This window comes from Leuciscus leuciscus (assembly GCF_965113295.1).
Source record: "Leuciscus leuciscus genome assembly, chromosome: 2".
Taxonomy (NCBI): Eukaryota; Metazoa; Chordata; class Actinopteri; order Cypriniformes; family Leuciscidae; genus Leuciscus; species Leuciscus leuciscus.
This window is the reverse complement of record NC_138726.1, coordinates 1,693,611-1,709,604: the sequence shown is the minus strand read 5'-3', so window position 1 is coordinate 1,709,604 and position 15,994 is coordinate 1,693,611. Positions and strand designations below refer to the sequence as shown.

The 15,994-nt window shown below is 39.4% G+C and overlaps 1 protein-coding gene and 1 long non-coding RNA gene across 2 annotated transcripts in view; both read left to right on the top strand.

Moving 5' to 3' along the window:
* Positions 1–9,717, top strand: part of LOC309492111 (cadherin-1-like) — a 65,464-nt gene extending 55,747 nt beyond the window's left edge. The window contains exons 3-13 of the mRNA XM_082160940.1: positions 3,071–3,321; positions 3,845–3,985; positions 4,085–4,240; positions 4,562–4,706; positions 4,824–4,999; positions 5,082–5,210; positions 5,318–5,503; positions 8,216–8,460; positions 8,858–9,003; positions 9,075–9,299; positions 9,415–9,717. Coding sequence (XP_082017066.1) covers positions 3,071–3,321; positions 3,845–3,985; positions 4,085–4,240; positions 4,562–4,706; positions 4,824–4,999; positions 5,082–5,210; positions 5,318–5,503; positions 8,216–8,460; positions 8,858–9,003; positions 9,075–9,299; positions 9,415–9,653 — 2,039 coding nt within the window. The 3' untranslated portion in view covers positions 9,654–9,717. The remainder of the gene's footprint in view (positions 1–3,070; positions 3,322–3,844; positions 3,986–4,084; positions 4,241–4,561; positions 4,707–4,823; positions 5,000–5,081; positions 5,211–5,317; positions 5,504–8,215; positions 8,461–8,857; positions 9,004–9,074; positions 9,300–9,414) is intronic.
* Positions 9,718–13,781: 4,064 nt separating this feature from the next.
* On the top strand, positions 13,782–14,224 carry LOC309492217. The gene is made up of 3 exons (XR_014203471.1): positions 13,782–13,847; positions 13,916–14,086; positions 14,178–14,224. It is a non-coding gene; the product is annotated as an uncharacterized lncRNA (long non-coding RNA).
* Positions 14,225–15,994: the final 1,770 nt, after the last annotated feature.

Sequence of the window (15,994 nt, the reverse complement as noted above, 5' to 3'; positions counted from 1 at the left end):
GATGGACTACGTTATGGTCCGAGTTTGACAGCGGGGGTTTAGCCCTGCTCACGTAAGCATTCCTCGTAAACGATCTTCTCTTGTACCACATTTAACGTACTGTGAAAACCCTGGGGTGAAAACCCTGGTTTACATTGATTAAAATCCCCTAAAATAGCAACCGAGGCCTCCCGTGTGTGCAGTAGCTGTTGGTGTACACAGTCCGTAATGTGTGTCGCAGCATTTGCAGTGTTCCCGCTGGGAGGGACATACACACTGCAGAGGATGATGTTCCCAAACTCTCTGGGCAGATACAGGGGTCTTAGGCTCAAGCACATTAATTCAACGTCGAGATTACAAATACTTTTGCGCAGTGTATGTTGCCTGCACCATTTATCATTAATAAAAACACAAATACCCCTGCCTCTGTCTTTACCCGACGTCTCACTCCTATCGGAGCGAATGAAAGAGAAACCCTCCACCTCACACAGTGAGTCAGGAACATCGGGACGCAGCCATGTCTCCGTGAACACCATTATAGATGACTCACGGTATTCGTAGCAGACTGAAGCGTTAATCCGTAACTCGTCCATTTTCCTTTTCAAAGACCTCACGTTACTGAGGATCATGGAGGGTAGCGGCGGCCTGTTACCTCTCCTTCGGAGACATCGCCGGATACCTCCTCTCCTTCCTCTTCTCCGAATTCGTCTCCTCGGGGCTGAGGGTCGTATGTCCTCGATGAGGTCAGGCGGTGGATGGTCTCCCGCAGCGCGGAGGGCCAGCAGCTCAACTTTGGTGTATGACAGCGCCAGATTATTTCCTTTTGTTTGGCATGGCCGGAGGAGTTCCACAATAAAAAGTGCCAATAGAATTTTTGCCAAGGTCGTCATTGTGTCGACTATACATATACACACTTCCACGGTTTTAAACGTCTAAAAAAAACAAACAGTATTACTCTTAAAAACACAAAACAACATTAAAAAAGAAGAAAATCTGCAGCGTGAGACAAGAGTCCGGGTCGCAGCAGTACTGCGCCACCGGAAGTAATTTCTCCATTTCCATGAGGAGAATATGCTGGAAGGAACACCATTCTGAAATGTGGGTGATGCTCAAACCACTCTTGCACTTGTGCTGAATGGTGAAATTGGAAATTGTCCCAAACAACTACACAATTTCTGTCAGGGTCCCGCCCTGACAGTCTTGTCTGTTTTGTCACTGTTTAATGTTTCCTTGTTTGTCTTGTGATTGAGCACATGGCTCTGCCTTTGTTTGTGTTTGCCATGTGCTCCTCTTGTCCTGCCTCCTTGTTTCCTGTTACCACGCCCCCTTGTTTAGTTCACGTCTTGCCCTCGTTTCACTAATTGTGTTCACCTGATCCTCATGTGCTCTGGTCCCTTTATATTGTGCCTCTTTTCCTCATGTCTTTGCTTTGGTGTCTGTGTATAATGTGCGTATGAAGTTACTATTTCTGGAGATCGTTTGGAGTTCTCGTCATTCCAGTTCCCGTTTGGCATTGTTTTACGGTGTATACTTTACTCTTAACACCTTTTACCTATTTATTTATTATTCTCAGGTAAGGTAAAGAAAGACAAATCTGACCTAAACCGTAAGCATTCAAAAGGTACTTACAATTTGGTCAGAAGACTCCTCTGTGGTATGTTCTCATTAATAGTCTTCCAGCATCATAAATCTAAGTCTCCGTAGGCAGATTTTGTAATCAATTAAATTTATTTTAATTGGTTACTTTTCTTTTTATAATAAACAAAAATATCAAGGCAAATAAAACTTCATCGTTTAAGTATAAAATACAATGATCATGTTTTAAATCAAAGGTGTAGTAAGCTCAGGGCTTCTTATCTTCTGCTTGGGGTTTCTTGTCCTCAGCTCTGGGCTTCTAGGCGTCGGGGGCTCTGGCGTATCAGTATCCCAAGAGGCAAACAGTTCATCAGTCTTTTATACTTCTGTTGTTTACAACAGGCGTTAGGTTTGTACTCCTCCAAAGTTTCCCAGATCCTTCTCCAGGCAGATGCAAGCGGTCCACCTCTTCATGTCCTTGAACTCCAGTAAACTCAACTAAGATGTCTGAGTTCATTTGAAGTTGTAGGAGTCCTCTAGCGCACACACATAATCACACTTTTCTGCTCCTCTCAACATGGGTTAGCACAGTCACATATACACACATAACCATTTACTGTACATCTATGCCAAAACAATATAAGCCATCTTTTACAAACAAAATAAATAACAACATTGAATGCAACGCATTATATCCAATACATTGACTAAATATGTGTAACAAAAAGGCATCTATAAAAAACAAGGAGGCAGGTAATTGCATTTTCTTGATATTATACAACAGCATCCACACAAGATTATTCATATCACTCATCCTCTTCGGTGTATTTGTATCCTGGTCGCCCGCCTGCTATACGTGGTGTTTTGAGTATTATCATCTGTTCTACCTGTCTTTGTCAATAAATATCACTCTCTGTTCATTCTGCGCCTGGGTCCTCCCTCTCTGAATCCTGACAATTTCCCTCAATTTGCTCCTTATCACTCTGAGGAAAGTGGATTTCATTGAGGGAGTTGAAAAAAATTAGAAGCCTTTCTGTGTTGTGCAGACCCAAGACAGTGTTGTGTGCCACAACACCAGGAGATTGCAGAAGTTGTTGTCCAGGGACATTGACTGTGGCACAATGTTTTTATTGGGATGGGCTCTCTCTCCAGCTTCTCTCAAGGAAAGACCATATTATAAATTATAATTTATGACATGGTCAATTAGGGTGGCTGTGATTTAATATGAAACCCGTCTGTTCTCTATCCTTCTACCTCTCCTCCCTCGTATTACACCTTGCTCCTCCCTTCCCCTGTCCATGTCTTATTATATTTGCTTATCTTGCTCTTTCCACTAATACAGTGGAGTGCCTTCCACTCTGAACACAGAAATGTGTAAAATCAATTGAGATTTTTTTTAAATAATTATAAGTAAATAATACATGAAAAGATTAGCATGTAGCCTTAAAACTCAGGGAACCAGGTTTACATGTGACAAGATGTTTTAATGAGCCAATTGAATATCTTTTTCTGACAGTCATTTTTAATGCATGCGATGGAAGAACAAGAACGCTCTTCCAGTCCTCTGACAAGGGTTTTGATGTGAACACGAATGGGACTGTAACGCTGAAGAGACAAGTGACTCTTCATGAAGGCCACAAGGTGTTTTCTGTGGACGCTTGGGACTCCAGTGGCAAGAAGCACACGGTATCTGTCAGAGTTGAGCGTGTCCATCATCATCATGAGGACCATCACATGGACACGGTCATGAACATCTCCTCTCCACAGGTACAAACAAGTTCCTTCCAGAAACTGCTGTCAGTACAAGCCTGACCTCTATTGGACACTTCAGTTTTTATGTGTGGTTTATGGTTCTGTAAACGGACAATTCAATTTCTGTACATGTTTAGGACTAATTATTGAAGGCCTGTGTTAAATTGATGATGTTTCCAATCCCTGCTGATGAATGTAATTTGTCTCAGCTCTCTCTGATCAGTCTGAAATACAAAATTCCAATGTTTTATTTATGCAGAGCTAAAGCCTAAAACCTAAGATTACCTAAACTTTACACTGTTTTATATTGTACTCCATTTATTATAAGGAAATAATGTTCAGCAGAGATGAAGTGAAGAGGTCTCGAATCACCCTAAATTGGTTTATTGAAAAGGGACCCAACAATTTTACCCTCCTCATATATTAATACTGTTACAGACTGATTTGAATACAGTCAGTAGCTGTAGTAAACATTATCCATTATTTAACTGTTAACAAACATGTTTTGTTGCTCAGTTTCTTTCACTTACATTTTCAGATGGAATCTTCCTCTGACGATCTGGTTCTGATGTTTCCAAAGTCGTCTTCGGGTCTAAAGAGAGCAAAGAGAGGTTGGGTTATTCCTCCATTCTCTATACTTGAGGAAAGCAGAGGTCCTTTCCCACAGAAACTGGTCAAGGTGAGAGAAAGTCATGAAGGGAAAGATGGACGAGAGAGTTTTGTCTGTTATCAACATGTTCTGTTATTGTATCCTTTTTCTTTTTTTTTCTGTATTTAGATAAAGTCGGACTTTGATAAGGAAGCTCAGATGCAATACAGGATCACAGGTGAAGGAGCGGATCTGGAGCCTAAGGGGACTTTTATTATAGAAAGATTATCAGGGAATCTGTTTGTGACTCGACCACTCGACAGAGAAAGAAAAGCTTCATACAGAGTAAGTAATTTTTTTTTATTCTCTAACTTTTAAAATCAACTTTTAGTTCTTGGTGTATTTCAGCGTCGGATTTTCTGATCATTCTTAATTCTATGAAACCTGTCACGAGTTAATCAGATAAAACGTTTTCTTTTCATTTGTTTGCTGGGAGCATGATTTTTTTTTTCTTTTTTTGCAGTTTTCTTCAACTACACTTGCATATTGACTTCTCAAAGCTAACAGACAATGGACTAATATATATCACTCTTAATTTATTTGTGTTTTCAAACAACCTCAGATATTTGTCTCTTAACATGCCTGTATCTCTTCTCCTGTCTTTAGCTTATAGCTCATGCGACTGGAGTTGATATAAATATTGCAGAAGCGCCAATGGAAATTATTGTATATGTGATGGACCAAAATGATAATAAGCCTGTTTTTACACAAAATCAATTCAATGGAAGTGTTCCTGAAGCTGCTGGTATAGGTAGGTGTATGATGCAGTTTCTTAATAAAATATTGTTTTTTTGTTTGTTTTTTTGTTTGTTTTTTCAAATGCCTCTTCAGTTTCACCGAATCAGTCTTTCTTCTTCTCTCACTGAAGGTCATGAGTTTATGACAGTCACAGCCACTGATGCAGATGATATAGTGCGTACTGTCAATGGTGTTATCAGTTACTCAATCGTCAAGCAAGATCCAGCATTGCCAAAACCAAACCTGTTTACAATCAACTCTGTTACTGGAGGAATTCGTGTGAATGCTTTAGGCTTGGACAGAGAGGTGAGAAATGATGAATGGATCTCACATTGGTGAAGAATGATTTCATGTAAACAAACTCACCTGAAAACATCTTTCTTTTCAGAAATGGTCCAGATATACTGTGTTAATTACGGCTACTGACAGGGCTGGAGAAGGTTATGTAACCACTGGCACAGCTGTTATTACTGTGACTGACAGCAATGATAACGCACCTCAGTTTGAGCAAACCACGGTAATAATACATTCAGAACGTTATAATGAGCATTATATAAGCATAAGCAAATACTTTCATTTTAACTTTATTAAAACTTATTTATGCCATACATCTCTTTGTTTTAGCACACTGTATCTGTCCCAGAGAATAAAGTAGGGGCTGAAGTGGCCAGACTTACAGTTACTGATGGAGATGAACCTGGATCTCCTGCCTGGTCAACCAAATATAAGATTATTAGCGGTGACAAGAGTGGGGTTTTCAGTGTCAGTACTGGACCCAGCCAGCTAGAGGGCGTCATCACCACTGTAAAGGTACTGTGTGTTGCTCATGTGTTTCCACAGGCAATTCGTGAGAGTAGGGGGAGGCTGCAGACCTGGCAGTTTTACGCCCCTGGTGTTCCTGATGCGTCCAATAGGGGGAGGCTGTACAGCGACACGAATTGAGGTACTGTATATTAAATAATCCGCTGAAGTTATAGTTTTTTTAGCAATGATGCAACATTTATTATTTATAAACGATTAGCTTGATAGAGCTAGGTAGATATCAATTCATTTTTATATATCAATGGATGGGTCTATAATTTATTTCGAGAGACAAAAAGTTCTGGACGGTCAGGTTGATGTTCTGTCTGGCTTACATTTATAAGTTATAGCTTACCACGTGTAAGTTTAGCTGCCCCTAGTCTTCTCTACTCACTTTCAAAATTAATTTTGATTGCCTGTCTTTATCTTGCCTCTTCTGGTAAGACTCCTTTACTCATTTCTGGTTTGAGTTGTTTCTTATAAAATGAGATGATCTAACTATCTAATGTATATCTAAATATAATTTTTTCTTAAAATAGCTTACTGATCTGGATTAAAATGTAGGCTGTGTGCACTTAATGTGGGATTTATCATACTCTGTATTTGCCAAGTAACTTGCATGATGCATCCCATAAAGGTGTGTGTTTGCTTTAGCTATTAAGGAAATGAAAATCTCTCTCTCTCTCTCTCTCTCTCTCTCTCTCTCTCTCTCTCTCTCTCTCTCTCTCTCTCTTTCTCTCTCTCTCGAAACTTGTATAAACTATAAACACCCATCTCTTTTTTTAACTGCATTCCAAACCAATAGCTTCTCTAGTAAATAAATGACTTACAGAGACATATAAGGACATGTTTTTAATGCCATTTTCAATTTTATAGTTTATCTCAGTTGCTTTGGTGCATTTCTCAGATCACACCTGAAATCACATCATCTTGTGCACATCATAAAAGCAATTTCTCATTTTATACAAATTGCAAATGCTTCGGTACATTCATGCAATTGATGTACAACTGTCTGCTGTTTCCTACATTATCAACTCTTTATGTCATGTTGATCAAAATATAGGCCTATTATACTAGTTCCTTGCATAAGTAATTAAATGCAAAATGGTTGACTAGTTGTCATAAACTGTTAAGCATGTTTTCAATACATTTCTATTACACTTTATTTTTTAAATGTGTCCTGAATTGATAAATTGCGGAGGTGTATTTAGAATTTCACTAATGAAGGAAATAATGAAATGATATAATGAATAATGATGAAATGTACCAAAGCAACTGTGATTAAAAAATTAAGGATTCAGGAATTTTATACAAAATGTAACAGTGAGTCCTGCTGCGTGTGAATTTGACAAGATCAAATTCACCATGGATGTCCTTTTTACATTTTTTTATGTTTAATTTTTTAGTTTTTGTATCAGTGAGCAGAAGCACTTTGACAGGAGGATAGAAAATCAGTTAAAGAAGAGTGGCAAGTGTTACGGTTGTGATGCTTTTGTTGTTGTTCCTACTGTCTCCTTCTCCTCCTTTAGGATTGGTCCTGGACTTAATGAGAAGCCGTTGGTGGTTGGACCAGAGAAAGAGGCCTGGACTATAAAATCCCCTGGAATTCCTCTGGAGGGAGCTCTCTCTTTTTTTTGCCTGCACTTTGTTGTACTGTGTGTTTGACCTGTGAAAGTGTAAACAATGTCTGCTGTGCTCTTTCTGTGTTGAGTTAACAGAGTGCTGTTAGCCACCTAACTTTTGGTGATATGTTTTTTTAGAAACCTCAATGCTTTTGATTACATCTGTTACGTACAAAGCTACATGACTTTGAGAAGCCGTAGGGGGTGAGTGCCTCGTTTTTTTGTAGGCCAAAAGGCCTTCACTTTTCTCCTGTTTCTCCCATAGGGGAGTCATCTACAGGAGTCATCATAATTCATAAATGGTGTTGATAAATAATGTTTTTGTGAACAACAATATTGTCTCTTTCTTATAAATGGCCCTTGGAATTTTAGAAAAGGGATAAATTGTGTTTGTCTTCATAAAATGCTATGTAGGACACTGTTTTGTAGCTGTATGGTGACTAAGTGAATAGTACAGCAGATATTTAATCGAGAATCCATATGATTACACGGTGCTGTCTAATGGGCTAAATATGGTTAATATCTAATTGTAACTTTATATAAATTCACAACAACATATTTCACTCAGTCTCCTGTATAAAAACATACAGTGAATATTCTATTATTAATTATTATTATTATTATTATTATTATTTATTCAATATTAATATATTCAATATTCAATGAACTATTCTACAGTAGGTCATATATAACTATTCTACAGTAGGTCATGTATCATTACTTGTCATCTGATCCAACTATGTGTGTTATTTTTTAATTCATAAAAACAAATAGTCTTCTGTATAGGCTGAGTGAAGAGAGTGAAGCCCAACCTAATATCTACAGAAATTTTAATCCATAGTGCAGATTTATACTAAAACGTTTATATTTAAATTAACAAAAAACACAATTTCGGGCAAAATCTATGAACGGGACGATTATTAATGTCTGTGTAAGTTTTGAGCGTCGTTTTAATGGTGTTATTTCGCAGTATATCCCCCTACTGGACGCATCAGGAACAGCAGGGGCGTAAAACTGCTTGGGGCGTAGATCTACTGGCTCCAGGTCTGCAATTCGTGATCATGTTCCTTTAGTAAAAGATGCTTTCTCTTCCATTCAGCCCCTGGACTTTGAGAAGAACAAGCAATTCATTCTGTCTGTGATTGTTGAGAACGATGATCCATTTGTTGGTTCTTTGGCCACTTCCACTGCCACAGTCACGGTGAATGTAGAAGATGTGAATGAGCCTCCAGAGTTTAATCCAAAGGAGAAGGTTATTAACAAACCTGAAGATTCACCAGTTGATAGTGAATTAGTTACTTATAAAGCCACTGATCCAGACACTGGAAAACCACAGAAGATAAAGTAAGATATTTTGCAAATAATTTTCCCCTCTGAGACAATCAACCCACCAAAATATCATTATTCCATTTGACAATTCTGACTGATTTCTCTAGAGATTCAGATCTTGTAGAACAATAAAAATCACATAGTCTTGAAAGACTTTTAATGATCTTTATTTTTTATTTATTTATTTTTAAACAGCCTCACTAGCACTAGTAACCACTGAGAACCACCTTAGCAACTGTCTACCTATTAATGCATATATCCCTTCCAATGTCTAATCTCTCATACGCAGAATTCAAATCATATCATGCCTGTATATCCTTTGAACTTCAAATGTTTTTAAACCACCAGGCAAGACTTTAGCTGTTCTTGCTGAACATTTCTAGTTTTAACCTGTATGTTTGGTTCCTTCCAGGTATAAAATTGGCAGTGATCCTGCCGGCTGGCTGAGTGTTACTCCAGACACTGGAGTTATTAAAGTCAGGAGCCTTATGGATAGAGAATCTCCCTTTGTCAAAGATGGCAAATACAGAGCTACCATTTTGGCGTTGGATAATGATGGTAATTTGTGTTTCCTTTTTTAAGAGGAGAATTATTGCTGGCCTTTTTCTGATGTCTGTGCTTGTGTGCAGGTGAAGCTCCAGCAACTGGCACAGGAACCCTGGTAATTGAATTGGAGGATGTAAATGACAACGCTCCTGTCATCCGTGAAAGGAATATAAAAATATGCAATCGTGGTTCAGTCCCAGTGCTTCTCTCTATAACGGACAAAGATGGACCTCCTTTCGCTGGTCCCTTTAGAGTTGAGACCTACGGAGAAACCAGTAAATATTGGTCCACCACGATGAATGGCACATGTGAGCAATTACTAATGTTTTAAAGAGATATTCATCTTATTTTTCATATGTTACACATTGAAATATCTGTCTGGCTTGGTATACATGTCTAACTATTATAATGTGCCCATTTTAGCAGCTGGTGTCTTTCTGAAACTAAAGTCTACATTGGAGCAGGATGACTACAATGTTGTCCTGAGAGTTATTGATCAGGGTGGGATGGATCAGGAAAACACCATTCAAGCAACTGTGTGTGACTGTGAAGGAGAACCAGTGCAATGTAGTGACCGTGACAACGCTTCTTGCCTAGCAAGCAATACATTCTGGCTATTGCTTGCATCGCTCATGTTGTGTTTGTCTTTTACATCTTTATAATTAATCATTTATTCATAAGTAATCATTCCTTTTTTTTTTCTTTTTTTTTTTACATTTGCTTACCATTATTTTACATTTATTATATCATCTTAATATTGCTTTAGGCTAATCATTATCTAAAGGATAATGTATAGCCAGATGGTTCATTATGTATACATGTTTTTTTATTGTTTTTGTACTATTTTCACAATTGGTTTTCACATTTTAAAAACTTTTTTTCTATTAATCGCACAAAAGATTATCATAAATGTACTGGGTTTTTTTTAAACATTTCATAATATTTTCTTGTTTTCATTTTCTTTCTTTAACTTTTTACCTCCGTTTTCATAAGTTTATTCTTTATTTACTTTTCTTATAAAGCAATAACCTTTTGTGTTATGAACATTACACTTTCTAATTTTCATCTGTTGTTGTTCATTTGAATACATTTGAGTTCATTTGAGTTCATTTGAATACATTTGACTATCAATTAATGCTACAGATTGTGTGTGTGTGAGCAGCAATGTCCTGTAAAAAATCACAGTAACCAATAATGGACTATACACTCACCTAAAGGATTATTAGGAACACCATACTAATACTGTGTTTGACCCCCTTTCGCCTTCAGAACTGCCTTAATTCTACGTGGCATTGATCAACAAGGTGCTGAAAGCATTCTTTAGAAATGTTGGCCCATATTGATTGGATAGCATCTTGCAGTTGATGGAGATTTGTGGGATGCACATCCAGGGCACGAAGCTCCCGTTCCACCACATCCCAAAGATGCTCTATTGGGTTGAGATCTGGTGACTGTGGGGGCCATTTTAGTACAGTGAACTCATTGTCATGTTCAAGAAACCAATTTGAAATGATTCGAGCTTTGTGACATGGTGCATTATCCTGCTGGAAGTAGCCATCAGAGGATGGGTACATGGTGGTCATAAAGGGATGGACATGGTCAGAAACAATGCTCAGGTAGGCCGTGGCATTTAAACGATGCCCAATTGGCACTAAGGGGCCTAAAGTGTGCCAAGAAAACATCCCCCACACCATTACACCACCACCACCAGCCTGCACAGTGGTAACAAGGCATGATGGGTCCATGTTCTCATTCTGTTTACGCCAAATTCTGACTCTACCACCTGAATGTCTCAACAGAAATCGAGACTCATCAGACCAGGCAACATTTGTCCAGTCTTCAACTGTTCAATTTTGGTGAGCTCGTGCAAATTGTAGCCTCTTTTTCCTATTTGTAGTGGAGATGAGTGGTACCCGGTGGGGTCTTCTGCTGTTGTAGCCCATCCGCCTCAAGGTTGTGCGTGTTGTGGCTTCACAAATGCTTTGCTGCATACCTCGGTTGTAACGAGTGGTTATTTCAGTCAAAGTTGCTCTTCTATCAGCTTGAATCAGACGGCCCATTCTCCGCTGACCTCTAGCATCAACAAGGCATTTTCGCCCACAGGACTGCCGCATACTGGATGTTTTTCCCTTTTCACACCATTCTTTGTAAACCCTAGAAATGGTTGTGCGTGAAAATCCCAGTAACTGAGCAGATTATGAAATACTCAGACCGGCCCGTCTGGCACCAACAACCATGCCACGCTCAAAATTGCTTAAATCACCTTTCTTTCCCATTCTGACATTCAGTTTGGAGTTCAGGAGATTGTCTTGACCAGGACCACACCCCTAAATGCATTGAAGCAACTGCCATGTGATTGGTTGATTAGATAATTGCATTAATGAGAAATTGAACAGGTGTTCCTAATAATCCTTTAGGTGAGTGTAGAAGGAAAACACAGTACACTGGCAGCTGGTTTGCCAGCCAATTGCAGCACTTAAACTGACCCTATTGTAATTCAATTATTATTATTTTTACTGTGACTAGAGAATACAGGACACTAATGTATTCTTTAATAAAACTTAAAAAGATGTAAAAATCACCAGAAGTTTCACAGAGGGTTTTCAACACATCTAGCAATATGTGAGGAAACTTTTAATAGAGTTCACCATTGTTACGGGAATCTCCCGTGGCCTCATGGGACAGTAAAGTGTCCATCGTATGCACACTTCAGAATCTCAATGGAAGAAGAAGGTCATCCGGGTACTTTTTTGCTTACTCTTTTATGATGTTGAGAGTGACTGACTGAAGGGGAACTTCTCGGTATCGTATATAAACCCTGTTGCCTGAAGGAGGAAATGGAGATGTCACGCCAGTGACCAACGAATAGGAATCTCGCTAGAGAGGGCAATCTACTATGAGTGTAACTAAAACGATAATTGCATCAGATGCGCTGCATCGCGGCACGCTCATATAACGAGCAGCAAGTTCATTGCATCTTCAGGTTTTCGCTGAGGAGCCGAGCCAGTGACCTGGCTTCCCCAGCAGATGTGGCGACGTGACGTGACATCTCTGTTCTCTCCTTGGGAATGGAGCATGTTCTGTGAGGTCTGCTGACTGTTCGACCGAACCCAACTGCATACCGAGAAAAGAGATTCTCTGCATGCGGGAGAGTTTGCTCTTTTCCCAGTTGACCTGAAGCCCCAACTGACTGAGGTGCCTGAGCACCAGATCCCTGTGTTCCCACAACTGGTCCCGAGACTGTGCAAGGATCAGCCAGTTTGAGATAGTTGAGAATGCGAACGGCGTGTTCCTCCATGGAAACAAGGGAGGAGCCAGACACAGACTGCACCTAACAACTTTCGTGAAGCCGTGGGGAGACAGGGACTACCCGAAGGATAGGACGTTGTACTGATAAGCTCGACCCTTGAACGCAAAGCGCAGAAAAGGCCTGTGTCGAGGAAGAATCGAGACATTAAAGTACGCATCCTTCAGGTCAATCGCTGCAAACCATTCTCGAGGACGTATGCTTCCGAAAATGCGTTTCTGTGTTAGCATCTTGAATGGTACCCAGCGTGATGGGCTGGGGAGCTCTAACCAGGCTCTCAGAGACCATGCAAGCGGGACCAAAAGGACCATAGGCGTACCTTTGTTTGTTTGTTTTATTTGGATTCCCATTAGCTTCAGCATAAGCTAAAAGCTATTCTTCCTGGGATCCTACAATCTACCATGTGACAATACAATTTATGACATCACATTACACACCATACACACAAGACATTACACAACATTTGAAAATACATATTGTACAGTTAACGACATTGATCACAAAAATAATAAATAAATAAAACATAAATAAAAATAAAATGTCGCTACTCCGAATAGATCTATATAAAAAAATAAGATAACTAAGAACCCTATAACAGTATCTCCTTAAATTAAATTAATATTAACTATTTAAATTTCTTTGAAGGTAATATTTCTTAAGTGATGTTTTGAAACCATACAGAGTGTTTTGTTGTTTGATAGTATTTGGGAGAGAGTTCCATTCACACATCGCTCTGTACCTGACTGAATGTTGAATTGATGTGGTTTTCACTATAGGTAAAATAAAACTACCTCCTACTGCATGCCCCGTTGGATAATGATGTGTATCAGTACTAAAGGATAGTTTTGTATATAAAGTAAAAGGTGTTTTGTTTGTTGTAACATTATATAAAAATACCATTAGTGAATACACCAATCTATTTTTAACTTTAAACCATGAGAGGCTTTCATGCATTTTGTCAACATTTGATCTAAACCCACATGAGAGAGCCACACGTGCAGCTTTATTCTAAATCACTTGTAGTTTTTTTATATTAGTTGATGAAGTATTGGACCAAACCACAGAGCAGAAATTAAAGTGTGGCAGGTCCAATGAAATTCTTCCTGCCTGCATGTGGTTGGTTAGTCCACTCATTGAGTTTCGTCCTATCAGTGGGCTGTAGCAGCATATATAAACGGGCTGGCTATGGTGTCATGAGTCACCGTCCCTTCCTGGGTCGTCATTCGGTTGCCATCCAGGTATGTTGTGTGATGTTAGCTGGGTTGTCTATGGCAGTGGTTCTCAATCCTGGTCCTGGGGACCCACAGCTCTGCACATTTTATATGTCTCCTTTATCTGACACACCCAGTTCAGAGCTCTTTCCTAATGAGATGATCTGAATCAGGTGTGTTAAATGAGGGAGACATACAAACTGTGCAGAGCTGTGGGTCCCCAGGACCAGGATTGAGAACCACTGGTCTATGGTTTAATGTAGCTAACTTTAGCCTATTTTCAGAGTGGTGTGCGAGTTTCCTGTGGCTGGCAGTTGATTGAGGTTGTCCCTCCTCTGGTAGGTGAAGTCGTGATTGGTTTTACACCCTGTATCCACTTGTATTGTAGTGACATTCTTGTGTACAGTCAAAGGTTTGAGTGAGAAGTACGGCCAGTATGAGTGTTTACACTTCAATACGGAAGTGCTTAGTTTCCGCTGGCACACGCTGTCCTCCCGATCGACTGGACGAGCCCTCAGTCTGCATGTATGCGTTTATCTGCCTGACTGGTTTGGTTCTCAGAGATCGCACCCATAAGGTAGGTGACTTAAGTCATTATTGCCTGGGTCGCGTGGCGAATTGTTCGTAGTTAAATGATGAATTCGTCTGATTAACTCGTAATTTTATAGATGCATCAAGTACGGATTGGTGGCGTCTGCATGGCCGATTAGCTTTCTTGCAGTTGGACTGCGTGGAACTAGTCAAGTTTATTTAGCGCTTTTCACAATACAGATTGCATCAAAGCAGCTTCACAGTATTAAATTAAAATAATACAACCAAGTTTGTTTCAAGAGGAATTGATTGATAAAATTAAATTAAATATCCCCAACTGAGCAAGCCAAAGGCAACAGTGGCAAGGAACCGAAAAACTCCATCAAGTGACCTAATAGTGTCCTAAAACTCCATCAGGTGACCTAATGGAGAAAAAAAAAACCTTGGGAGAACCCAGGCTCAGTCGGGGGCCAGTTCTCCTCTGGCATTTATGAGCTAGAGGCCGGATTGTAGTTTGAACTGTAGGATTATATGAATGCCTGGCTGAAGAGATGCGACTTTAATCTAGTTTTAAACTGGGAGAGCGCGTCTGAGCAACGAACAGTATCAGGAAGACTATTCCAGAGTTTTGGAGCCAAATGTGAAAATGCTGTCCCTCCTTTGGTGGTTCTGGATATCCTAGGTATGACCAAAAGCCTTGAATTTAGTGATCTTAAAGAGCGTGATGGATTATAGGGCGATAGAAGATCCGTTAAATAGACTGGAGCTAAGCCGTTTAGGGCTTTATAATTCTGTAGCAATACCTTGTATTTAATACGGAGCTTTATAGGTAACCAATGCAGTGATGATAAAATCGGTGTTATATGATCATATTTTCTTGATCTCGTAAGAACTCTAGCGGCGGCATTTTGGACTAACTGTAGCTTGTTTATTGAGGATGCAGGACAACCAGCTAATAAAGCATTACAGTAATCCAGTCTCGAGGTCATGAATGCATGAACTAACTTTTCTGCATCAGAAACTGATAGCATATTACGTAGTTTAGCAATGTTTCTAAGGTGGAACTACTGTCCGAAGGCGCTGGTGCTTTGCTGTTAACAATTGGACTGACATCGTTGTCTTTCGTGTTTGTATATTACGTGTGTGTTTGTGGTTTATATCTTTTTCTTTTGTATTAGTTATTTTTGTATTTTGATTTAGAATTTGTAAGGTTTAAATTGAAAAGTGCGAACACCTCGATTCCATTTGTTGTCTCCATGAAGTGACAATTCTGAGTGTGTTTCAACTGTGACAATTCTGAGTAACTTCATTCTGTCGTTACAGGAGCTGAGTGCGTAAAGCAGGGGTGGATTGTTGGTGTTTTTTTTTTTATACAAAAGTATTTCTTTAATAAAATGTATATATTTTTGTATCCACGTCTCCTGCCACTTTACTGTGAACGAACCTGTGTTGCCTTTAATCAGAAATTCCATTGTATTGTCCCTGGCAAGATTCCAGGGTGGCGTAGTCGCTAGCTGATCACCTCCAAGTCCCTCCGTCTGTGCTGCCACAAAAGCATGAAGTGCTTATTCAACGGTCTGTGGTGTAAAATGTTTTGCACACCTTTTAATAACAAAGTGTTGCCCATTTTAGTTAACAGTTTCTGAACATGTTTGTCCCAACACAATCTATTATCAATCATCACTCCCAAAAGTTTAGCCTTCTCTTTGCTCAACAGAATTTTGCTCTATGCTGAGTTCGTTTCGGTTTGGAAAGTAAAGAAAAAGGAGTTCCAACCACTAAACAGGTAGTTTTAGATACATTGAGAATCAGTTTGTTACTCCTTATCCAGTCCACCACTAACTGTAGCTCTCTTTGTAGTTTTGTATTTAAATCACCAATATCAGTTCCTGCTAAATATACAGTGGAATCATCCGTAAACATTGAAATGCTTGCCTTATCAAAAACAGATGGA